This window comes from Anguilla rostrata, chromosome 2, assembly GCF_018555375.3.
Source record: "Anguilla rostrata isolate EN2019 chromosome 2, ASM1855537v3, whole genome shotgun sequence".
NCBI lineage: Eukaryota > Metazoa > Chordata > Actinopteri > Anguilliformes > Anguillidae > Anguilla > Anguilla rostrata.
This window is the reverse complement of record NC_057934.1, coordinates 11,514,147-11,540,547: the sequence shown is the minus strand read 5'-3', so window position 1 is coordinate 11,540,547 and position 26,401 is coordinate 11,514,147. Positions and strand designations below refer to the sequence as shown.

Sequence of the window (26,401 nt, the reverse complement as noted above, 5' to 3'; positions counted from 1 at the left end):
CACTTACTTAGAGTAATAGCATTAGGTTGGTCCTTTATTAATGGCTTATCGCTAATAAGTGCAGCAGTCTTGTGTGGCCTTAGTCTCAGCAGGCTTTCTCTTTGGTAATTTGGGTTTGGAAGATGTTGGGTAATGGCTCATTTGTGGTCAGCTCATGATCTGCATCAGTTGCTTAGAAATGCTGGGCCAGAAGCCGAAACAGAAGGTCAGCAGCTCTCTCTCTCTCTCTCTCTCTCTCTCTCTCTCTCTCTCTCTCTCTCTCTCTCTCTCTCTCTTTTCTCTCTCTCTTTCTCTCTCTCTGTCTTTATGTCTCTTTGTCTCTCTCTCTCCCTCTCTCTGTCTCACTCTCTTCACTGTCTTACTTACTGTCTCTAAAATAAAATTCTGCTGTTACTGTAAGTGCTATTCTGACGTGAAGAATATTGCGCATGACTAGGTATATGTTTTTATGGTTTTATGTTTTTACAGCTATACGTTTTATGGTTTCACCTTTGGTCGGGCAGCCACTTGATATTAATAAGGTGGATATTCAAGCAAGGAGTTTCTAATCAGCCTAACAGATCCTAAAAGGATTGTGGAGTGGAGATATATACCCTAGCTGATAAGACTGCAAAATGTAACTTGTGTGTTAAACTTTTGGACTGTTTGATGATTCCACCCAAGTCCACTTATGGATCCAGCTAGCTATAGATATAAATGCAGGCAACTATGGATATAAATGCAGGCAATCATACTGGACGCACTGCATTGCAGACTGTTTCCATAGCAGCAAAGACATGGAAAAGAGTGCAACCTCACCGCTTCTGCTTTCAGCTGATGGCCCTGGATGCGGACGAGGGTCCCAACGGGCTGATAAGCTACGAGATCTTGGCCGGCGGTCAGGGAGACTTCACCATCAATAACCGCAGCGGCCTGATCGCCGTGGCGCCCGGGGTCCGCCTGGCTGTGGGGCGCTCCTATGCCCTGACTGTCAAGGCCGAGGACAACGCCCACGAGTCTCAGAGAAGGTAAATCAATTAAGGATGAGAGTGTGGGATGGGGTGTGGGGTGGCGGGGTTAGCGGGTGTGGTGTTTGGGCTTTGGGAAACGCTGGCGAGCCGGTCGCGTTCGGGCAAGCGCGGGCCCCACTGCGGCTCGCTCGCCCCCTCCGCCTCCGAATCGATAAAACCAGGGAGGGTTGAAAGATTTGCCTTGGCACCGAACGCCGCGGCAATGCTAATATTATCAGCGCCACCGTTCCGTCTGGCACCTCGGCGGGTGGGAACGCGGGGTTTAGAGAATAACTGCAGACGCGTCCTCGCCAGCCCTGTTTAATCACGCCGCCTTTGTGCCCTCCGCTACGCGCCGGCCTCGCAGGATCAATAAAACTCCCGACAACATGTGATAGGAACAGATTCTGCATGTCCCGAAAGTTTATTGTGTTATTCCGTGCAGGTGCTTAGTGTGTGTGCTCGCGCATCTATTGAACTCCTCAGCACAGCTGCAATGGGAAATTCCTAAGACTATTATATGTGGAACGGCAGTATGCGAGAAGGAAGAAGCCAATTTGGTAATGACAAGAGGGTCTGTCTTGCAGGGCAGGGCTGACTGTTTTGCAGTAAACGAAAGCTGCCTTAAAAATGTACATACAAAATGTAAAGAATAGAATCTTGACCCACCCATTTATCTTGGTTGAACCACCAAACCCAATTGTAAATTCGGTTAGGTAGTTCTGGCCCACGTACTGTAGCAGGCCAAACTGTATGAACATTTCTGGCTACGCTGCTGTTGTAGAGTGGACTTACTGTAAGTTGGCTGTGACTCCTCAGGTTTCCACTGCTCGAGTACAAAGCAGCCACTCTGCAGCCACCCACCAGTCATCTTCAATGGGACATACACCTGAAATACCTCTCCTCTCTACCTCTCACTCTCGCCTCTTCCCTCTGTAGTACCATGTGAGCCGCGTGCCGTAAAACAGCTTCTGTAGTACGCTCTGTTTCTCATAGGGTGGGAAAACAGTCGCTGGTTCACAGGAAGATGTAGGAGGAGCACACACACTCAGCATGACAAACGAGCAGCGGGTGACAGTGCGATCGGTTTTCCAAAAAAAAAAGCAGGGGATGGGGTAAAAAAAAAAACAGCAAAGAGCTTTGTAGGGAAGCACCAGGTGCATTATATTTGGGGATTAAAGATGGAAAGAGCAGGGAGGGTTCATCTCACAATTTTTTTTTTTACAAGAGAGGGCTAGAATTCGGTTTATAGCACACCACTGGAGAGTAACAAAACAAAGTGTGCCCATCCAAATAAAGTAGCATAAACAGGTATTTCAAGAGAATGCAGTCTGCTGCTTTATCACTGCAATACATATCTAAAGTGCTGAGACTTCCAAGATCCTCAATATTGTGTTTTGATCAACAAAAGTTTGACTGTTGTCACAGCTTCCCCAATTCTGTTTTTTTTTTTTTTACTTTGTTTTACAGACTTTTTTTTCAGTTTGTCATGCATTCACTGACACTAAGCAACATGAAAATGAATGGTTAACTTTTAACTGAACAAAACTGTTAACATGTTTATCTGACCTTTTCCTAATCCTTTTTCTTGCATGTGAATATAAACAATGTGAGTACACTCGACTGACATTTTTCTTCACACTAAACCACTAAACTAGCTTTCCCATCTAGCGTCTTTGTTTTTTTAATCATCGTTTCTGGGTCAATCCACGTGTCCTTAACTTTTACAGAATGTATCCAAGACACACACTCTTCTTGACACCCCTTCACACACACAGTTTTTGCAAAGTTAAGCCAGCACCAAAATTAAACTGCCTCCACCAAACCACGTGAGGAAGTCACACTTGCTTTTTCAAAGTTGAGAAGACATGTTGACCGAATCCAGGCCGGCGCCATTATTTAGGCGCAGCGGTGCGCGTGACCAGCACATCAGTAACCCTTGCCAACCCCCCCTCATCATTCTGCGTTTCAGGAGCTCCATCACCACCGTGTACATAGAGGTCCTCCCCCCCAACAACCAGAGCCCCCCTCGCTTCCCCTCCTTCACGTACAGCCTGGAGGTCAGCGAAGCCATGAGGACGGGGGCCGTTCTGCTCAACCTGCAGGTGAGCCGGGGGCCACTGGGCCTGCCGACGCCTCGGCGTCCCTCCAGACCCCCGTCGAACCACTCTGAGAGAACGCACCACGAGCACAATAGCATCCCTGTACGCTGGCTGGGCTCAGTTCATGCTATAGGTACTGAGTAAAGAGAGGCCTTTCTGAACGGATGTGTCGAATGAAGGACGCCCGCCTAGCTGACGTGTCTCCATTGTGCCAGGAAGAGGTTACAGTGTTCGTGTGCAGTGAGTTTGAAAGGTCGTTCAGAGTAGTAATTTAGAGATTAAAGTAATTGCAGTTGCGATCATAGTTTTTTGTTGCGAACAGACCTGGTTTCTGTCTTTGTTATGAATGCCAGGTGTCCGTTGTAGGCCAGACTGAATTTTCTTCTTTGCATCTGTCGATATTGCATGTCTGGACCGTTGCACGGTTATTATATACATTTATCTTGTTTTTGTTCTTTTCCTTTCAGGCAACGGACCGTGAAAGGGATCCAATCACATACCGCATCCAAAACGGTGATTCAGAAAACAACTTCAACCTCTCAGAAACGTAAGCTCAGTCATGGGTCTTTTTGAATTAATGAATAGTTGGCTTGGGATTTCCAAAGGACAAGGTATACTGAGCAAGAATATATCAATGTGTCCAGCAACTCGATCTGAAAAATCCTTGAACTTTGTATGCTTTTTTTCTTTTTTAATTTGTTTTTTACTTTTAAAACTTTAATCTGACACATGTCTAGGTGTGACTATGTACTGGAGCAGGGATTCCAAAACTCTCAGAGTCCATGTCCCACTTAATGAGAAAATGCATTTACTCTGACTCACCCTTTATTCAAATGTATCATGAAGTATGTTCAATTATGGACATCATGATACATCAGGTGTCAACGTGCGTCGAAGGCAACCACATGTACACTTGGTAGTGCAGTGCAAATACTGAGTGCTCTGTTTTATTTGAGTAATGTGAAGGTTGAGGGAGAGTATGTTACACACTCATTCCCAACCCAAAGAATCCCTGTCTTAGCTCATAACATGGTCAGTTTTTGGAAATGTGAGGTCAAAGTGAGGGTATCCGATACAATGAAGCCTTTCCCCAAATCTCTGCTGAGCTGAGTTTGCTAGTCCTCATCTTGTTCCTTCTCAAGTGCGCCCTCAGATGCTTCAGGAGATCTTTTGCAGATGAAATTAATTATTAACAAGTAATACATACAAATACAGTATATAGTTGGTAATTTCCTTATTTGAAAACCGGAATAAAGTTGGTTTTGTTGTTTTATTTTTGTTTTGAGAAGCTAAAATGGTCTGTGGTTGGTAAATATGTTTGGGTCGTTGTATATCAAATATCAAAAAACTCTTTGTTAGATTAAATTAAATGATGTAGTGTCGTCGGTTCCACTGTGGAAGGCCGCAGAGGAGAGATATTGGAAAGGGTAGAGTGAAAGCCTCTGTGAGGACATGTAAACAGCCCAGCCTCCACTGCTTTTTTTGGCTCTCATTTTAGAGACACTGGAAGAGATGCCCTCACTTTCTACAAGATTCTTCCAACATCTGAAAAGAAAGATCATGATTAACCTTTCCCATGGTTTTAAAACCACTGGGACTGAAAACAATATAAAATCTGAATAAGTTTGGAGCTGTTAGTGTTTCTTCAATAAACAAGCAAATAGAACTGAAGCACTTGGCCAAAGCAATTGTATTGGGAGATTGTGAATCTTACGTTCAAGCCGTATTCCCTGATTGATCGAGGCCCATCCTCTTCAGTCAATTTCCATGTTTTTGTCGAACTGTTATTTTCCCAAATTGATTTTATTTTTTGGCTTGAGAACATATTTTCAAAGGGAAGCTCTGTCATCATGAGGAATGTAATTTTCCAACAGCGAAGGGCAGGTAAACAGACGAATCGTGACATGATCACAGACATGTCATACATTTCATTCTTGGGTAATGGCAGATTTTCAAGTGATTTATATAAAAAAGTACATGATTGGCACTAATGTACGGCAGCAAGAAAAGCATTTGTGATTCTTCTGCCCTGCTGTGATTATGTTATCATGCTTTCTGGAAATGACTATTGCTACTTCGGCAGTTCCACTCCAAATTCCACATTGAATCGGATGTAAAATTTACCTGTAATACCGCAGTCCTGTGAAGGTTCTCTGCAATACCAATGGAATGGTGCTCTCAAAGTAAAGGATATTCCACTTCTCAAGCCTTTTCATAAAAGAATACCTTGGTTGAATACCTTACCTACTGGTTTGGTATTGCCAAACATTTCATTTACTGTAGTGTGTGAGTACTGATTTTTTTTTTTCTTGCAAGGACGGGCTGCAGACACAATGGTATCATAGAACTGAGAGGCTCTGATGAAAGAATACACCGGAAAACATTTTTAAAAAATATGTTTTTCTTTAGAAAGAATTGAAACCAGCGCAAAACTGCGGGTTAAGTGGCTCACATCAAACAATTGTCGGCCATTTCAGCCTCAGGAATGCTGAGCAGAAAAAGAGATTTGAATCGGTTGAGTCACCTCTGCTTTGTTCTGGCTTCGAAGAGAAAGGTCCCCAGCTTCCAATAATTTGATAGTTCGTCATTCTTTCAAAAATATTTCCTTTTATTTGTAACCTTAAAGCCTGATGTTGTGCAGCTGCTATGAATGATTATCTTTCATTTTCTGTTATTATCATCATTGGTGTTCTTGCAGTGTAAATGGATTGTTTTTTTTTTGTTTTTTTCTTAGCCGCTTTATAATGCTTTATAAATAAACATGAGGCAATTAGCTGTTCTTTCAAGCAATGTGTAGCAGGCCAAAACACATGCAGGACTGTTTGTTATACAGATATGAATGAATGCTTCTCTCATGCTGGTTAATTGAGGGTTAAGTTCAGAATGAAACAATATATGTCATTTTACTATCATTACATGGAATACTAAATTAAATCTGTTTTTTAATAATATAGAAAATTTGAAAAGACAGATGTTAGATCTTCCCTGTATTTTTTAAAGCATATTCCTGACAAATAGCAGTTAAAAATATTTGAATGCAAAAGGTACATACTGGATAATTTGTAGCCACCTATTACTGAAGCAATGCCTCTGAGCATTTTCCCATAAATCTTTGTATACTGCAGCGCAAACTCTGGAGAACAAATTGTAGTTGAAAGGAATAGAAAGAAAAATAAGTACACACGTACATGGACAAAGCATCACACTAGCTTTAAATTACACCCCAGTCAGGAACAGCACTGCAAAACTGAGTTGAATACAAACTAGAAAGTAAATCTGACAGGAATTAATCTTAATCCCAGTAATTAATCCCCTGCAATTAAACATTGAATCAATGCCCTGCGAAAGTTCTGGAATCATAGCAGCATGCATGTCCAAGTAATTCAGTCCAAGTTCCTTTGCGATTTAAATGCTGTGATTGACAATGGTGCCACGCATAATCTGCCCCCTGAGGAGAGATCTGGGTGGAATGTGTGCATGTCACTGTGTGGTGCACCTGCCTGTGTCCCGCCTTTTATTTCATTTAAAATTGGATATTTGCTTCTTTAAGAGATTTAAAAATGTCTACATCAATCTGAGCCATGCAAACCAAAACAATGAACATGTCCACCATTTAAAAAGTGCCTGCTTATTTAATTTTATGCCTTGCCAAGAGCATTTTGTACCAAAAAAAAAAAACAGATTTTTTGTGTCTCTGAAAAATCAACAATTCTATTAATGCAATATTTACATTGACATTTTTTTATTAATCCTTATTTCAGTGTGATGTTTATAGTTTAATCTAATGTACTGGAAGCCTTTGTATCACGTATAGTGTTTCATGTAATATTTGTTCATTTATTTATGTTTAATTTCACAGTAAGACAATGAAAGAGAGCATTTTTTTCTCACACAAGGCTTGTGGCACATTTACAGTTTTCTGAACTCATTTGTTTCTTCTCCTCACAGTTCAGGGCTACTTTTACTGGGGAAGGCGCTGGACAGGGAGACCACAGATCACTACATCCTGTCCATCACCGCCGGCGACGGTCGCCCAGAGGGGGTACGGTCCCCCTGCTGCCAGGGGAACAGGCGTAGCGAGATTTTGCATGTTCCTGTGTCCCCGCGGGCTCCCGAGGCCTGTGTAGAAGGGTGGGCCCCTGGTCAAAATCACAAAAGGAATTTAACTAAATGGAGAAGAATGGGCAGCAGTGCAAAGCATGTTCCATAGGCCAGGAAGTAATTATTTTAGAGAATAAAGATAAATGAATGGGGAGGGGATTGCAGCTATGCAGCGTGGACTTATTTTATGTTATTCAGTTTGGGGAGTATTGCATAGAGACGTGTGATTATGTATTTAAAAGGGGTTCCTTCAAAACTGATGAAGCGAAATGATAAAGGAGTTCATGCCAGTGCAAGTCCTACAGATTTATATACTTCCCCTTTTAGCTAGATGGATGACTTTAATGGTTTTTGCATTTCAGATTCACAGAAGATTAACATACACCTCATTGAATGTATGCCAGACTTAAAACCTGCCTGTTTTTTGTCATTTATACTATTGCATAACACTATTAAATGTCCTTCTAAGCTATGGTATTTCCAAATAAGTTGTTTTTAGCCCAACAAATGTAATCTGAGTTAAGAAAGGTTCATGAGAGTGCATTATAATGTACAATAGCTGTGACAGTGAGTTCACTTGGTGCGTCTGGAGTATGTATTTTAAATTCATCTATTCTATCAGTATTTCATAAAACGTATTGAGTAAACAGTGACTAAGTAGTAACTAATGGTTCTCAAATCCTCGCTTTACTTTTCACCTCTAGCTCAATGACAGAAGTGTCAAAGACAGATTTGTGTCACATTAGAGTCATTTATGCCAGCTGCAGCATTTTAATGCAGGTTTAACTTGGGAACGTTGTGACCTTTGTGGAAAATGAATACAAATCTCTGTCTCCTGCCAAGCGCTTATGACTAAATATCCCCTCCCGATTTAATCAGAAGTCACCTTAATTGGCAGTTTAATTGGCATTTTTCCCACTTTGGTGATAAATCCTTTCCTCTTTAATGGAGAAATCTTGTGCGATTGTCTTAGGAAAGGAGAGTGAAACACCAGAGGACACTACTTAAATCCCTCCACTGCTGGCTGACAGTTTATTTCCCTGCTCTATCACCACAGCACTCCCTCTTTGTTCATGAAATCATGGACTCATTGCAAAACTGAAGTGCGTGCAGGAGAGGTCTTTGAAATGCACTGACCTTTCAAGATCAGTTGGCCATTGGCCAATTTTTACCAAACTGACTAACCTAAGTGTTCAGTTGAGTGAGGTATGGGAAAGATTAGAACGGAATCAGGTCAACGGGGGCGTTGAACTCCTGACCTGTGTGACCTCTGACCGAGGCTCTGGGGTATTTAGTGGGATTATGGAAAGCAGACAGACCTGTAACTCTGTCGTACTCCAAGTAGGGGACAGTGTGCAGTCATGGCATGAACGCAGCTCTGTAAAAGAAAAGGGATATCGGTCTGATCAACCTTACTAGATAAAAGATGAATCTTCTTTATTTTATGCCATTATATGCAGCAACTAGTAATAAATTGTTACAGTAAAATGAATTCCCCAGTCTAGAGAAACACTATTAAGCCTTTTATTTCCCTTTTGCAGTTGTGCGCATTTTTTATGAATTCTATGTGCATTCATTGCAAAGTGTTTTATTTTTTATCCACTCTTTTTACATTAGCTTTGAGGTTATTTTGGGGAGTAATTAACTACTCTATGCTCTTAGAAATACAATAAGAGTGAATATGGCAGAGGCTGAAACATAAATATTTCCCCTCTTCATTATTGATAAAGCACAGCAGACCGTGAGGTAGTGTAGCCTATGTCAATACATTTGAATAGTATCTACGAAAGATTAGTGTTCGTCTTATCCTATCAATAATGTTTTATTGAAGAATCCCCAGTTTGGCGCAATCTTTGTAATATGTTTTTTTTCAAATTGCCATGAGGGAACCAGTGTAAAAAAGACCATTTTATTTTCTTGAGTCATTTTTATGTCACTTGGTAAGTAACTATGAATTTTTAAAACGATTTTCTTTGATCTGCTGTACACGGGGCACAGCATACGTGAGATTAATTTCATTTTGAAAACCTTATGGTTTTTTTCTTTTTTTTGTATTTGAGAAATGACTGACAGGGGAGATCACTAGCTGTGTGGAGCTCACTATGCTACGGTGCCACGAAAAAGAATTTTCCCCGCTTACTGATTTCCTCAATCTCTTTGTCTAATATTACAGTCTGTCTAAAGATCTGAAACCATTCAGTGTGACAAGTATGCAATAATAGAGGAAATTTAGGAAGGGGGCAAATGCTTTTTTGTAGCACAGTGCATTTAGTGCTCTTTTTAAAGAAAATGTCTTTTTGCAGTGTAGTTTCAATCGTGGCTATGATTTTGAAATCATGTTAGTTTTTTTTTTTTTTTGGCTGCTGGGTACATTTAGTCAGCGAGAGAACTGTTAAATCTGTTCTTCCACTTTGGTAGTGCTGTGCCACTTCAAAGGTCTTCCAGATTTTTCCTAGGGTTGTCAGTATGTTTTAAAAGACTGTATTGCTTACATATTTGGCAATGTTAATGCTAGCATAAAAAAAAAATCCTTGTAACCTTTAGTCTTGCTTTGACCATTAGCCTGGTCAAATGTTGCCATTTCACTTGTATCATTGATGTTTGTTGCTCTGGAAGTGCTTTCTTATCAAGCCACTATTATGCCTGGGTGTAATTACCTTTCAAAGATATATTTGCCCTTCTTTATAATTTGATGGCAGAGGGGAGGGAGGACACCACAGAGGGGTTATTCTTCAAGATAAAGTACAGAAAGCCATTAATCAACATCAAAATGATGGCTACGGACCTAATGCAATGATCTGCTTTGATACCACCAGGCTAGAGAGAACCTAATTGGCTTCAAAGTCTAGAGTGAATCCATCATATGTGTGATGCTGTACAAGTAAATCTCCCTTGCCCATGTTCAGCTGCAGATTAAAAGTGTAGGTTGAAATCTTCTCTGACAGCCACCTCCTATAAGGCAAATTGCTTAAAATATCACTCATTGAACCCTGCCGCATTTATGAAAAGCTGTGAAAGTGCTAGGTCATTTGCAGTTGGATTTCTACCGTAAAGTAGCTCCAACAGCCTAACCTGTTAGATTGTGAGTGTTGAGGGGGTTTTGTTATAAAACCCATGTGCCTTCTAACAGCTGGGAAATTAAAGCAGTCGAATACAGTGCAATTGTTCAGAACTGTTTTCTTTGTGTTTAGGACATGGTGAAATGTGTCTTAAACACAAAAGCTGGGGTTTTGGCGGGAAGCGTCCTTGATGTGGCTGAAACTTAGGGGGTATCAGTTGCCCTGTGCTTCTCTTCTTCCAAATGCCTAATAGGTTCAACTTCATTCCGTATCATCGCTAGCAGGATTTTATTTTTCCTTGCAAGGCCAGGGGACCCTTATTTACGGTGGATGGTGAATCCATAGCTGGCCTTCATGGCCTATGATGAAAGGTTACGATGGTCTTTGCCCTCTTGCCTTTGGGTTTGAGTTCAGTAGTGTAACAGTGTATTCCGACGCCTGATGCAGTCACACGTCACGTTTGTTCAGACACTGAGGCACTGAGGTTATAATTTCACAGCTAAGCAGCATGTAATGTTCCTGTTTATTTCACCCTCTTTGACTGAAGTAACTGTCGAATCACTATAATTGTGTTATTCAATCCTTTTTTTCTTACAGCTTGTTGTTCTTGTAGACATTTATCAACAATTGTGTGCTGTACACAAAAATAACTTTGAAAGATTATGAAAGTTCAGATGTACATTTATTATGTGTCAGTATTATCTATGAGACAGTACTTCACAAAGTTACATTTTTTAAAAGCATCATATAATTACCTCAATTTGTATAAGTGTTCATGTACAAGAATATGATCTTCAGTTCTGAAGGTTTGGTGTTTCTTCATAATATATTTATTCAAGGTTATGATGAAGTGTTTCATTTCTACATTGTGTAATTCTCACAAGAAATGATGTGTGGAGATATGCTTGTTTGTTCTGGTTCTGTTGCCATAGCATTCTCACCACAATGCAAATTAAGTGATAAATATTAACTAAATTTTAATTTAATTATTTGTTGTCTGAGCCTGAATCCAAACACAGCATCATTTTACAAGAGCTATGTAAATTCATCAGTAAATTGTATTTGTTGACAGGAGCTATAGTGCTAGCAAGTTGGCAGAAACTGTATTTGATCAATTTTCATTTTTTAACACGTTGATGTTGATTTATGAATTAGAATTATTTGTAAATGTATTATTTACTTGTTTGTGTTTGGCTTGTCACAATGCAGCATTCTCTATTTATGTCTATTTATGGAATATGCGTGACTTCTGGAAAGCAAATGGCAGCTTCTTTCTGTTGTGAAAACTTTTTTTTTTTTTTTTCCAAAATGTCAGTAACTTTCTTTGGTTACAGATCTCCACAGCCACTGTAACAATAGTGGTCACTGACGTCAACGACAACGATCCTGTCTTTGACCTGCTTCTGCCCAAAAACTTCACTGTGAAGGAAGAGGAGGCCAATTTGTTTGTTGGTCAAGTAAAGGTATGTCCGTCGCCGTATATAAATATAAACAGCATGTGTGTATGTCTGAACAGTTGGTTTGATTTGAATGAGACTATCCCAGAAAGCATGGCTATGTCATTGTGAATTAGATACCCTACACTGTGGAACCACAATTAGTCTGTTGTAGATGTAGAGTAACATCTGACTGAGAGGCAAAATTCGGAATTGGCACAATATAATTCCATTTGGCTTCTGCTATGTAAAGTATCAGTAATTCTTGCAATTCTATTTCTGTGGCTGGCATTTGGCTTATTATGGCATTTGGGGTCCTTGTGGAGGGGAAGCACGGTGCCAGGGACCTCAGTGTCCAACACGCTCTCTGGATCGTAGCGCTGAACCACAATGACCAGCTGCCAAGAACCCGAAACCAACGGCAGCCCAGTATCCCCTAGCAACCGCCCTGCCCAATACCTTTATTTTAGTGTGTCTACAATTTTCCAATTAAATAAAAGTCATTTAAATAATTTGTCACCTTCAGAGACATCCCATAATGAGCAGCATTGTTCAGCTGCGTTAAGCCCCAAGGAGCTTTAATTACTGGTTAAGATTAATAGCGCTCCAGTTTGTTTGAAAAATAATCGGAGACTAATGCGATGAGACATCTTCGGAGAGCGTCTGTTCGTAGATTCCGAGACCCTATTTTATTTTATCTATTTATTTATTTATTTATTTTTTGTATGTGTGATTTGTCTCGCATCGCTCGGTTGATGTTAACCCCGGACAGCGTCCTGATGAAAAATGGCGGCGGCCGTTGACGGGAGCGACGCTGATTGATGGTTGTCTCGCTCGCCCGCCCCGTCTCTCCTCCGGTCCGACGCTCGCTCCGGTCTGTCAGTCATCCGTGAGTCATGAGCGCTGGACGCGGTCCGAGACTAACGGCCCCTAAACGGCGGCTCGCCTCGTCCGTGGCGGGACGTCCGCGGAGCGTCCGTGTCACGCTGAGGATCCTAACACGCCGCATCGCTGCCAGCATTAAACGCGCCGGTCCGTCGGCCCTCGTTCGTTGACTTGGGAGTTTGGCTGCGTGCCCCGAAATGTGAGCTGGGTCATTAGCAGGTACATGACATACTGTACATCCGAAATTACGCCTGTGACTGATCGCAGCAGTGTCCCATCTGCTGGGAAAAGTCGTGCGACCTTCTCGTCTGACGAGCTGTTTGTTCTGCGTTTTTTTTTTTGTTTCGTTTTTTGAAGAGGTGCTAACCGCTTCCTCTGTTGTTGTTTTTGTTTGTTAGTTTTATTTTTCTCAAATGAAATATCGTACCTGTCTGCTGTCTGTCAACACAGCTGCGTTTGCGGTTTGTGATGCGAAGAAGCGACTCGAGGGCGGACGTGTTCGAATTCGCCTCAGCAGAGCGATAAAAGTTGCGTGAAATATAGCCGCTAATTGGGGAAAATGGCGGAAGCTGCTCTGTTTGCTTTCATTATCTCCCTGTTAATAGAATCAGCCGCCCAGTCGCCGCCTGGCACTTTGTGTTGAGCCAGGTGCTCCTTTCCGTTCATCAGCACAGAAACGCGTGTCACTGTATTTACAAGACAGGCCGCGTGAGGAGGCATGAGAAATCAGAGCTTACTGCCTGCCCTTACCAGAGCCTTCCACACTAGTGTAATTACACCTTAGCAATTTCAAGTGTTTACTGACACTATTGTGCTGCACAGCTGCTCACACGGTTTTCTTATAAACCATTTTAATTAACTTTGAATTGATCTCCGAGTAGATAAATGCTTTCATTGCTATGACCTTTTTAAGTGCTTGATAAAAGCACTCTGAATGCCTGCAAGTGCTGAATTACAATGTTCATTTTTAGTTTTCTGTTCTTAGTGTGGGCAAAGTAAAAGAAAAGCTTTAAAAAAATTTTTGTTGTTGTTTATTAAAGATGTACAACAAAACTAAAGCTATGTACGTTTAACCCTGTGTGTATTCACAGTATGAAAATAGTCTGACAGTTCAGTCTTTGCTATGTTCGATTTTATAGTATTTCTGCATAGTATAGTATAGGTCAAGTTGTTGCTTTTTAAGAACCTCAAAGCTAATTTAAAGCAAGTCGATATCACATAAACTACTCTGAAATGCAGGCACAGAGAATTCATAAACATGTTCACAATTGTAGGAGAATAAATGATGTGACTTTAGTGTTACGTTGCTGTACTGTTCTAATGTACTAAGACAGGTGAATAAAAGTATAAAAAGAGCACAAATATAAAATGAAAATTAAGGCAGCCATTTTGTGTCTCTAGACTATGAACATTCATTTTATGACTAATTGTACAGTACTCTGTGCTGTGTCCAAGGTACAGATTTTTAATAGACATAATGTTATCATTTAAGTTATAAATTTAATATTAACTTATACTTAATTCTACCTATGCCCTATCCTTTAAGTTTCATGAAAATGCATTTTTATTAACATGTTCAAAAGAAACGTTAATTCTAAGTCCACCCTCACATTTGTATTCAACTCAAATGTCAGTTTGTGTAAGAGTTGCTTGCTCTGATTTGTAATTGCTCCTAAAGTGGTCAGCTGCTGGTTTCAGGATTGATTTTAATCAACGGTAGAGTCAACAAGCTCATTAGCCGGTCATCTTCGGTCCGGTCAGCAGATTTAATTCCTCTGTCAAACAATGAATGCTAACATTCCAGCCTGTGCAAGCTGAACTTTACCTTACAGTAAGTGCCACAGATTCACCCCAATCAAACGCTCACTTCGCTGTGTTGTGACCCCGGCTGAGAGGAGGATTGTGGTGTCACCTGGCACGGTGCCAGCTGAAATGCACCCAAAACCCAGAGGGTGGGTTTTCCCTCCTTCTTCGTCAGTAATTAAAAAGGAAAAGGAAGATATGACTGCTTTTCAGAAACTATTAGGACTACTTTCAAGCTCTTGGCCAAATTGTAATGAGCTGTCGTATTCAACAGGGAATTAGTATTGCAGCTCTTCTTGGCCCTCAAGGGGTCAGAAAACCCTTAAAACCCATGTTTTCTTATCTGTGATTTTTCATATGACTATACCCCTTACTTTTTGTTTTTTCTAAGTAAAATATTATGAGTTGGAAGGTTTACCTAAGAGTCATGGGGCATTCTTTCATAACTGTACATATTAGTATGGAGTGTGGTACTCCTGTGTTGGAATGGTTGAGATACTACCAGGTTTCTGACCCAGAATGTGTTTAGATGAAAATGGTTATTCCAGCACAACAGGGGATTATTCTGAATATTCAAATAGATATATTTTAATATAATTTGTACAGATTTCATGACTTTTTGAATGTTAAATGATGGCACTATAATATTGCGTCTGATGAAAGGGATACATCAGGGATGCTCAAATTTGGCCCTTGAGGCCAGTAGTACTGCTGGCTTTCATTAGTCCTTTCTAATAATGACTGATTTAAACATGGGCCACCTAGTGAGTTCAATCTCTGGCTAATCAGTGGCACTAATCAATCAATTAACTATTGGGTAGGGAGAAAAAGCAGCAGTGCTACTTGCCTCAAGGGTCAGATCCGAGTATCCTTGGTATACATCCTGTGGAATTTTCTCTCTCGAAGCAGGCCGTGGGTTTTGTTTATTAATCTTCTTGGCCGTGTGGATAACTGCGGCCCCTGTGATCTCCAGGCCACTGATCCGGATGCGGGGGTTAACGGACAGGTGAGGTACCGGCTGGTGAACCACGCCGGGCTGTTCAGGATCAACAGCAACGGCACCGTCTTCACGGGCGTGCCCTTGGACCGCGAGGCCCGGAGCGAGTACCACCTGGTGGTGGAGGCCTCGGACGGCGCCGTGGACCCCCGCCGCGCCACCGTCACGCTCTCCGTCCAGGTGCTGGACGTCGACGACAACAGCCCCGTCTTCACCCAGGCCTCCTACGCGGTCAGCCTGCCGGAGAATGGCCCCGTGGGCACGGTCATCCTGCAGCTGAGCGTGAGTGCAGTAAACCCTGCCCTGCCGTGCCACCTCACCCCCCCCCCCCGACCCCCACGTCCCCTCCCCCCTCCAACCCCTCCCCCCCAGCAGCGGGAGTCCCCAGTCTAAACATCTGTTGCATCAAAGCATGCCAGGTCATTAGGCGCTCTTAAGACCCTGGAGGTTGTGAGATGATGATATCAGCTCCACGCAAAGGGGACAGATGCCCAACCCTGCCATCACGCGCAGTCTGAGTTTACCGCAGGTGCAACACGATCCTCTTTAACGAGAAAAAAATACACTTGTCCAGCATGACTCTTAGAGATACTCAGATTGATTTCAGTTATCAGCAGAGAACCGCATTCTTCTGGCCCGGGATGGGTTACTGTTTCGCTTTGACATGTGAAGTGCGGCACGTGTCGTTCCACGGTCGTTTTCCGTTGAGCGCACCTGTGTGTGTGCGTCAGTCCATCCGAGCACAAGATTTTAGGTACAGTAGATTTAACTCGTCTGCCGTTGGCGCTGTAAGTTTGACGCAACGTTCGGGATTCTTTCAAGTGAAGCGAATGCTTCCTGTGAGCACGAGGAGACACGCACAATTACGCCGCTGAAGCTCGGAAAGGCTGTTATTAGCAGCTCATCCTGAATGAGTGATTGAGTGACACCCCGGCCACTGACAGCGCGACCGCTGATCTGTCTTCGGCGACAGGCCCGTCATCATCTTCATCATCATCACGTTCCCCGGTTCCTCCCGGCACCGGCGGGGGGAAAGCCCCCGTGATGGGCTGTGATTCTTAGAAAATGAAGGCACTGAAGGGGTTTTTTTTTTTTTCTTTATCAGTGTGTAAAGCGGTACCCTTTGAGCACTCCACATGAATGACTGCTACTTCCGAGGCTTTCAAACGCCTGGATAACCTGGCGTGGTTCACTTTTGATTCCGTTGTCAATAAGACATCGCTAATTCCAGAGGGGAAGTGCGCAGCTCGTTGTGAGGGACTGTGCACGGGGGGAGGGGTGCTGCTGTTGAATATTACATTCTCTCTGTTGAATATCAGGATAGGTTAAGTGCAGTGGATCAAGCGTGTAAATTAAGTCAATTTGAGGCAAATGGAGAAATAACTGCCGCCCTCTCCAGTGTTGTAAGAACATAATTTTAACTGCATGGTAACAGATCTGACTCACATATTAATTACTTCCCAGAACATTTTGGATTTCTTGCTTATGAGTTTATGAGCTTGTAGAAACAGTTAAGTGTTAATCTGGTGTATGTAGAGCCTTTCAGCTTGCGACTTTCTTTTGTTTGACCCAGGCCAAAGACGCAGACCTCGACTCCAACGTCACCTACCGGATAAGGACAGAGGAGGCCAGGCAGCTGTTCTCCATCAGTCCGGTTACCGGGCAGCTATCGGTGCTGCAGGCGCTGGATTTCGAGAACCTCTCCGCTTCAGGGGCCACCTACACCTTTGTGGTGGAGGCCTTGGACAGTGGTGGGAACATGCCCCCAGGGATGGCCACTGTCACCGTAAAAGTCACAGTAAGACTTCTCCTCTCTGTTTTTCCCCCTCACTGACGCTCACGATGTTCGCAAAATCCCACTTACAGTTGAAAATGTAGAGATGTGCCTCGCAAACTAATTAAGTAGGCCCCGTGAAGGCCACTTTGCAGATTGCTAAAGCCGCAGAACCGTCTTCACGAGATGGCACTGTCCAAGATAAATTGGCCCTCCTCTATTTCCACATTCATCAGCTCTTACATATGGCGAGCATGCTGACTGATTGATACAGTACAGCACTACAGTAAGGCAGGGATTTTTTTACGTGCGAGCGATCATTAGGTCTGTGAGGACTCTATTTTGTCAGGATTGCGGATGTGTGATTTATAGTGTTTCGGGGGAATAACCGTCGCGCGTCAGCTGAATGAAAATTTGCTTGCAGCAGGGAGCAGAAAATCAGCTCTGGTTAATGGAAACGGCCATAAAGCATATAGCAAAGGCTTTAGCAAATATGTAATGTTACACAATAGTCAGTGGCAACAGAAGAAATTAAAGTTTTTTTAATAGCTTGTTTCCTTATTTCCTCCACAAGTTGGGATTGGCGATTGTGGCACTTTGTGTCCTAGTTATGTCCTAGTGCCCAGTTATGACTCCTCCCGATCTTTGCTAATTATGAATTATTAGTAATTACATAGCTGCAAATATAGGGCCTAGGCTGAACTGGTGTCTGCCTGCAGGAGCACATGCACACAGTTAGTATGGCCCTAAATCATAGCTGAAATTCATCTCAATATCTTCAGTGTGTTTCTATCTGCAAGTCATAAGCAAACTTTTTGCATTGTTAAAATGGTATGTTTTCCAGTGACATTGAGCTTGCTCGCTGTCAGTCAAGAAAAGTACATTTGTATTCCTCAGATAAGGACATCCTTTGTTGTAATTTCTTATGTGTTCAGACTTTTTTGATAGGGGACTAGCAATTTATTCATGTTCTCACTTGATAAACTCAACATGAACTCATACTAATGTAGCCGGTTCAATTTCCCTTCCTTTATTGCTCTTTCTTAAGGATCACTCAGTAACCTTGACAGTCTTTGTTTATTTATTTATTTGTTTTGCAAAGGTTTTCAGTATTAAATCTTGTTTAGTCATATCCACAGAGCTTAAATTAAATTTGCTCACATTCTTTCCCTTCTCTGTTAAGATATTACAAAAAGGTATACTCGTGTCCACCAGGAGTTCATTATTAAAACAAAGGTATTGAATTATTGTTGTTGTGCAGCCAGGTGGGGAAAGTAATCAGAAGAAGATTTTTCCAATGTTACCCAGTGGAAAAAAAGGTCCAACTTCGTGAACTTAATTACAAAATGACTGACTGCATCAACTGATTTTCTCATTAAATGTCGTTAGCCAATTGAAGTACATTAGATTTAATGTTTAATTCTTCCTCACCACCTCACCTGTTTATTTCTTTGTCACTGTCACCACTGTTTCTGCACAATTTCTCTCCCATCTATGCAAAACTGCCCAATTTCCTCTCTGAATTCTGCCATACGGCGGTAGAATTTATAGCCACAAGGACTGGTGTGGAAATACAATGCCAGTTGCGGCAGTCATAAAGGTGCCATTGTAGCCAAACTTAGGTGCGCCCATTACACTGCATTGTGTGGTTTCAAATGACTAGTGGCCGTTGACATTCATGAAAAATGGCATCTAACAATCAAATTGACCTATTCCTTTCAGAACAGAGTGCATTGTGTTTTCATTGAATGGGAGCCATGGTATCTTGCAGTGCCAAGAATGAATGGGCCAAAGATTCCAGTCCTTTTCTGGCACTCAAATTAGAATTGTGTCCACGCTTAGAGAAAAAATTTCTATCGCTCTATACTGTAACTATAGATTTGCAAAGTCAATCTCTTTATCATGGTAAAAGGGTAACAGCACGTCCATTTCCTGGTGCTTTAATCCTTTTAAACTGCGACTGTTTCCAGTGAACGGAGGCACTGTAGACTGATTGCATCCCATAATTGCCAGTGACGTATGGCTTTGTGACATGTTGCATCCCCTCTGGGCTGTTGGTGTGCGATTCAACCTTGAACCGAAACGCACTCAGACAAGAGCCAATACCAGATGTTCAATACCATCTTGCTGCTCTAACGGAGTGGATTGTCTAAGCTTCCTTATAGCGGTAAGGTCTTAAAGGGAATCTCATTAGGGGACAGTGCCTTTGGGTAATCAGAGCCTGCATGGTAATTTCAACTTAAAGGGAGAAAATTTTCAAATGAGGTAGAGCGAGCATCTGACAGAAACTTAATGGCCACAAAGACCGGGGTCCATTTGTGACACCCCTAATTATTAATTAGCTGCAGGAGAGACATGCTGCTCTGTCCTGGGCAGAAAGTGGATTGTCCGATGCGGCAGATGGAGACATTGTGATATCAGAGGGGTGGGGTTATATGTGCTCAGTGGGCCTTATTGAAGTGATGTGAAACTGCTGCTTGGAGAATAATAAATGTTTGTGTGCTTTGTGTATGTGTGTGTGTGAATTTTTTTGTGTGCGCACGTATGTGCGGGTGTGTGTGCGTGCATGTTTGTGTGTGTGCTTGTAGGTGCATGTTTGTGTGCATGTGTGTGCGTGTGTAAACGTGCGTGTGTATGTGTGTGTGTGTGCGCGTGCATGTGTGAGTGTGGGTGTTTGTGCATGTGCAAGCGCATGTGCATGTGTGTGCGTGTATGTGTGTTTCTGTGCGCTTGTGCATACACATGCGACTCTGTGTGTGTGTGTGTGTGTATGTGCATGCATGTGAATGTGTTTGTGTGTGTGTGAGAATGTGCACGTGCATGTGTCTGTGTGTGTGTGTGTGTGTGTGTGTGTGTGTGCATGCATGTGTGTGAGTGTGTGTGTGTGCATGTGCTTGCAAGTGTATGTGTGTGTGTGCATGTGCGTGTGTGTGCGTTACTTTCTCATTTCCAGCTGGAAATGACTCCCCTGAACATTGCATCCCAATGTTGCGCGAAGGGCATTCTCAAACGCTGCTATTTCCTGCGTGTCTCGAAGCAATGAAAACCTTTATTTGCTCGAGCCCCGTCCAAGGACGTCTTGGGAGAGACTTGGAAGGGCGGCAGAGATGCTGGTTAGATGATTTGGACTCCTCAGCTGCGCTGCCCTCTCCTTGGACTCTGGGAAAGAGGCTCTATTGAACGCATGCAAATGGAGCTCTGTCTTCAGAGATGAATGGCTGCAGTGCAGGAGCTGGCAGCGGTTGCTTTGCCATCCCAGGCTTGAGTCTTCCTGGACTCCTAAGTAAAAACTAGCGAATCTCTTATAAATAATTTTCTCCAGCAAAGAAAAAGGCTCTTAATAATTCCCCCAGGTCGTTTATCGTTTCGGCAAAGGCCCCCCCCCCCCCCGTCACACTGTAGGCAAAATCACACCGTGCCTCTCAGAATATGGAATTTCCCTCGGTCCCAAAACACATACCCCCCGTGTTGCATTATTAATGCTCCGCAATAATGCGTTATTGAATATATGCCATTTTAGTTTAGTGCTTTCCCTTGGTGTTAATGGGATCTTCACTACTAGCGGCTGACACTTGTAAATGCGTTCCGTAGTAGGGAGGGAGTAGAGGGGGACCATTCAAGGAGCTGCTCTGTTGAAATGTGTCACTAATCCAGTTCTGATTTCCGCTCCAAAAGCGCTAACGATGTCTTTGTGGGTTTTTCATTTTATTTTGTTTGATTTTTTTCAGGATATGAACGATTACTCCCCGGTGTTCAGTCGGGCCATGTACAGGGGTATGGTGGCGCCCGATGCTGTCAAGGGAACGGTCATCACCGCGGTGTTCGCCGAGGACCAGGACCCTGCGGTGAGCGTGAATGTCGGCCTTGCGGCCGGTCGATACCGGAACCGGGCCGCTCCCTTTGTCCGTGTTTCAGGAGTGCCGTGCGCTTCTTGAGCGTGGAGAGGAAAATCAAGTGCTTTCCTTTCTTCAGCAAGTCTTTTGAAGCTCTCTGACGGTTTTTTTTTTTTTCACGTTAACCCTTAAAGCAACATGCTTTCAGATCTTTCAGGTGAAATTTTCTGATTTGTTCAAGTTGTTTATCTCTGTCGTTTATTGTTACCATGACTGAAACGATTGGAATGATTTGATAGCTCATTTTAGCTGAGTGATGAGCTCACTTTAAAGTTTTGTGTTTTATGTTCCTTTTTATTGGCATACTCTTTTTATCTCCTCGAAGTTTGAATGTAATTTCTGACATAATTCTGAAATTTGACACAAAAATAAATCCCCACGGAACCTAGTATAAATCTAGTTTATTTGAAGTGCCTGTTTAACTGTACTTTGGAATAGATATGGAGCAGTCATGACTGATTACAGTACCTTGCAAAACAGTAATTTTGCAAAGAAACTGACAGAAATCATTCAAATTTTGTTGCTGTGTCTACAGTAGCTGAAAAAAAAAAAACTTGGCATGCTCCACAAAAATATGTTCTCCCATTGGCAGAATGCAGCATGTAATTAAAACTGTTTGGGGGTTCTCCCCGTGGTTGTATGATTCATCTGTGATATCACAATACTTTGATTGACATGGCTGGGCAGCTTTGCAGCTGTAAAAGCAATCTGCTAACCGCATACTCGGGAACACTCATAGGACATGGGGTATGCCCTGCACTGCAGAAATAATTTCACTATTACCAGTTAGGAATCATGGAGCATGAAAATACATTGTTAGATTTATGACGCATCGCTATATAGATATAAGGAGTTTAACATTTGCCCTCTGCCAATGGGTGATTGCGCAAAGTAAGCCTATCACCACAAAGCAAAAACACATAAATAAAGATCGAGAACAAGCTTGTTATGTTCCAAGGTGTTAGTTTTCTTTCAGTCATAAAACCACCACTAAAATCAATAGCAGTTTTTATATGCACTATACGCATTTCAAGATATCCATGAGACAGAATTCTTATATCTTTTCTTGCCTATGTATTTTTTATGTATTTTATTTTGCGTGGTTGTTGAACCTGACACATACTTTTGAACCTAATGGTTCAGTAGTAGAGCCATTTGTGGCTAGCTGTTGCAATATCACTGTGTTACATGTTTTTGTTTTGCGAGTTGAGTGAACATACTGAGTTCACAGCGTGCAATGAGGAATAAAGGAGTGAAGAAACCAGAAAAGACGGGCCCTCTGGGGGTCACGCTGACCTACCGCTTTGCCGGGCCAGCTGAGAAACTTTGATATCCCTCTTCACCTGTGGGAGGCACAGCAAGCCGTGGCGATGCTTTCTCCTCTCCTCCTTCAAATACATGTAAAGCAGTTCTGAGATCACAAGAGCGGCAACTTCTCTCAGGCTGAGCGAGCAGATGAATCAGTCAGACACAGCCGCCTGGCGTCGGGCCCGACCTGAGCGTCGAAGCGCCTACCCCCCATACGGCCGCCCCCCCCCCCTTGGGTCCCGTGCCAGTTTTACGATCCCAGACCCAGGCTGTGCTGATGCAAGCCCCTCCTGACAGCAGCACTCCCTCCCTACTGGCACAAGCAGGCCGATGCCAATGATCCCCAAACTGTAGGTCATGGGAGGGGTTGAAATGGGTCATTAGTCATCCACCCAGAAATAAGTTTATTGTGTATGATGCAGTCCGGCGTAGACATTAACACCTGTCTATTGACTGCATCATAATCTATATGTCCTGCGCTGGTATAGTGTACATGTAGCGTTTTATGTTTAAAACATTAGAAGAATGTCTTTAATAAATCATGGGCCACATATTTGCTCATGAAATGGATCGTGGGCTCAAAGTTTGGTAGCCCCTGGTCTAGAAGGACTGCAATAGAGCACAGGTGTGTACAGATCAAGTGGAACTTTTTTCACACTAGTGGGGGCCCTGTCATTTTGCTTTTACTGGGATGATCAATGCCCATCTCCTTAAGGTCTCCCAGGGGTGCTTCCAGTCAATCTATCATTGCCTCAGCTGGTGCTGCGCTCTGTTGTTCCTGCCTGATCGATTCATTACTATTGCCTGATTCACTGACCCTCTGTTGTACCAGTGGTTCTGCAGCTGCCTGTTTGTGGCTTTTTTCCCACGCCACTTCGGTGTTAGCTTCGGTTTGGATCAGCTTGTGTCTCCAGTCGGGGAAGCCAGACTTACTTGTAGCCCCTTAAGGACCACAGGCATGAGTGTGGGCCCAACAAAATCCAAATCCATTATGCGGTTGGTGAAGAGCGTAAAAAGGCACCCGTCTGCATGAGGAAATAGTTTGCCTGAACTGACATGATAATTGCTTATTCGTTTTTTAAACAATTGTTTAATCAGTCCTAAGCAAAAAAACTAGATGATACAATATGTTTCATGCTTGTTTGTTTCAGCTACTTCCTTTGTACTTTTGTAAAGGCAAAACTTTTCTGGTTCTGCACTTCTCATCATCAATGTAAAACAAAGCAAAGGAAATAATACCAAAGCTGCTGTGATTTAACCAAATCCAGAAAAAGCCTCTTTCTAGAATATTCTGTGTGGTTTCATGCATAGCATAAGGTGTTCTCCCCTTCCAGGAAAACTTTCTAAAGCCAACGTTGAAGTTTCATATTCTCACCAAAAATAATGGCCTGGATTCAGTTTGCATTTGTACTTAACTCACAACTAAATGAAAGTATTACTTTTTTCTTAAGAAACTTTTTGTTTCCTTATTTCATTTTGAGGTTCTCCTGGATAACACACTTCACTCCTCACTAAAACACAGTAAAATAAACTTATATTCAAAGTGTTCTTTTTCCTCAGACAAACCAGATATTACATGGACTTTCCACATTCCAAAACTAGCTCAAATAGTACTGGATCAATTATAAAATATTTTTTGAAAATTTCAGAATTTGTTTTGGTAGTTCATTCTGTTTCCTGGAACACATGGATTTGTTATGATGGTTTATCCACAGTGATGGATATGTTTTCTTTCGATTTTTTCTTGCAGCATGTCTGTACTTCATATAATTCTGAAGATATGAATCATTATTAAAGGGTATGTGGTAGTAAGAAGAAATCAGCCAAACATTCCTCAGTCCTTAAAATTTTAAATAAAGTTTTAGGTTGAGTATGAGCTCATGAAATAGATCAAGGGAAATGTGCAGTTCAGATTAAACTTTTGTTTGAAATTTTAAATTGTTTTTGCTTTTCAAGCATGGTCGCGTGATAAGACAGGAGCTCTTCATGAAATAAAACCTAAATTATAAAGAAATTGCAGGAACCCAATTTCTAGTGAGGACATTTTGATTAATTTACTCAGAGGAAACGAGAAAGGTCTTAATGCAGGATTATACTATTGTTGGCATCAGATAACAGCATTAACACTGTTCTCAACATGACAGCTTAAAACATGTGGCGCAATGACAACATAAAAGCATTTTGAAGGAGAGTCATTAGCAGATTGCTTTATGTATTAATTACAAATTGTATGAATTTATGTATCAGAACATAGTAAATCTGAATACCATCTCCTTTACTTGTTTAATTAAGGTGGTTAAAATTCAGTTAAATTCTGTCTCTCTCGAGTAATTTTAGAGGTTGGTTTTTTAATGATAAAGTGTACATTTTCTGGAGTTTTTCCAAATATTAAGATACTGCGCATACATTCAACAGTTTATCTTTTTTGTTGATGACATTTTTCAGCAGGGAGGAGATTACAGATATGACTGGAATTATATCTGATGCACTGGAAACATTGTGTTTTATATATATATATATATATATATATATATATATATATATATATATATATATAGAAATGGTACTGTGAAGGACTGGGCAATTGCCAAAAATGTATGAAAAAAAACTGCCGTATGTCTAACTTTCGTTTAAATAATTAACAAGTTTGGTAGAATTTGGTAGATTCCTTAAAAAGTGAAACGTTTTATGACCAATTGTAAAGTGGGCAGTAACAATTTATGGGAAGCGTATAAGCTGGGTTATGTCGTATAGTAAAAAAAAGATACTAATGTCAGAAGAAATACCCAGTAGCTCTTGTAAAACTCAAGAGAAGGACAATACGATTGGTCCCGGATGTCAAATTTTTTGAGGGTGTACACTAAGGACAGCTGGTAAGCACAGTATTTGGTAGCTTTGAAGCATCTGCATAAAAATGACTTTTGTGCACAGATTGTCTTGAATTGAATAGCTGCAGGTGTCTGTCTATGGCTTTATGTCGATCTCAGACACAAAGTTATAGAACGTATCAGTTGATGAGTTTGAAATACATGCAGCAGTTTGAAAGGCTTTGTTGTGGTTGTCATACTGGCTGCTGCTTTTTCTGGTGTATTCTTATATGTGTTACCCATGACCCTGGGAGCTTATCTATTCCCATCATGCACTGTATTTTGCATGCATTTCACAGAACGCCACGCTGGTATGATGCAGAAAACTTGCGGAAAGTAGGATTTAGCCATTTCTGAAAATGGCCCTATACTGTACGTGTGAGTGGAATGCAAATGTTGTCTTTTGAAGAATTAATGTATTTAATCTGAGCACAAGTAGACACGTTGGCTTTTCATTGAGGCTTTTCCGTCTTTAAAAGGGATTAATAGCGTGAATTACAGGAGCTCTTCCAGGTTGAGTTCTGATGTAGTGCTGCATGGCATACTTTTGATGGAGCTTTTGAAGTATTTATTAAAGCTTGGAACAGCTAGCCAAGACTTATAGTAGAAGCAGGGACCCTCAGGAGTGTTCAGGTCTAGGCATAACACGCACATATGAAAAATGATTGGTTGAATGGTTACAGCGTATCAAGAGAAAATGAACGGAACCCAGAATGTTGTAAACTCCTTTTAATTTAATCACATTGCTAGTGTGTGGTGAGGTTAGCTGCACACACTCAGAGGATCTTTATTGTTTGTTTTTATTCATTGCAACATTTGTGCGTTTTGGGCTTTGGTATGGATTTTATTTCTTTCAGTTTCTGCTGAACCCAAAGTGAAATAAATAAATAAAAAACATTGAAGTAAATGCTGTTTATTGCATGAGAGAGTTTGTGTTTATCACCAAAATTGATAGCATATCATGTGTATAAAATGGCCCTTAAGATCTGGTTTGGGCTCAAAAATGCTTTGGGATGTCAGTTTTTAAAATTAACTGTGATGAATATGAAATCAAACAAAATACCATTGCGTGGCTGCTGTTGAGAGTTGCACCAATATTTTGTGGTCATTCAAACAGACTTTATCCTGACATGATAGACCTTTATTTGACTTTCAAATTAGACCTTTAAAGGACACTACATTTTCAT

At 41.7% G+C, this 26,401-nt stretch overlaps 1 protein-coding gene across 6 annotated transcripts in view; it reads left to right on the top strand.

Moving 5' to 3' along the window:
• The window catches only part of pcdh15b (protocadherin-related 15b), a 202,743-nt gene that overhangs the window by 133,453 nt on the left and 42,889 nt on the right, over nucleotides 1–26,401 (top strand). For all 6 annotated transcript variants that reach the window (XM_064319957.1, XM_064319961.1, XM_064319963.1 and 3 more), the window contains 8 exons: nucleotides 814–1,007; nucleotides 2,962–3,094; nucleotides 3,559–3,638; nucleotides 7,040–7,133; nucleotides 11,586–11,714; nucleotides 15,349–15,654; nucleotides 16,946–17,170; nucleotides 20,875–20,991. In XM_064319957.1, coding sequence (XP_064176027.1) covers nucleotides 814–1,007; nucleotides 2,962–3,094; nucleotides 3,559–3,638; nucleotides 7,040–7,133; nucleotides 11,586–11,714; nucleotides 15,349–15,654; nucleotides 16,946–17,170; nucleotides 20,875–20,991 — 1,278 coding nt within the window. The remainder of the gene's footprint in view (nucleotides 1–813; nucleotides 1,008–2,961; nucleotides 3,095–3,558; nucleotides 3,639–7,039; nucleotides 7,134–11,585; nucleotides 11,715–15,348; nucleotides 15,655–16,945; nucleotides 17,171–20,874; nucleotides 20,992–26,401) is intronic.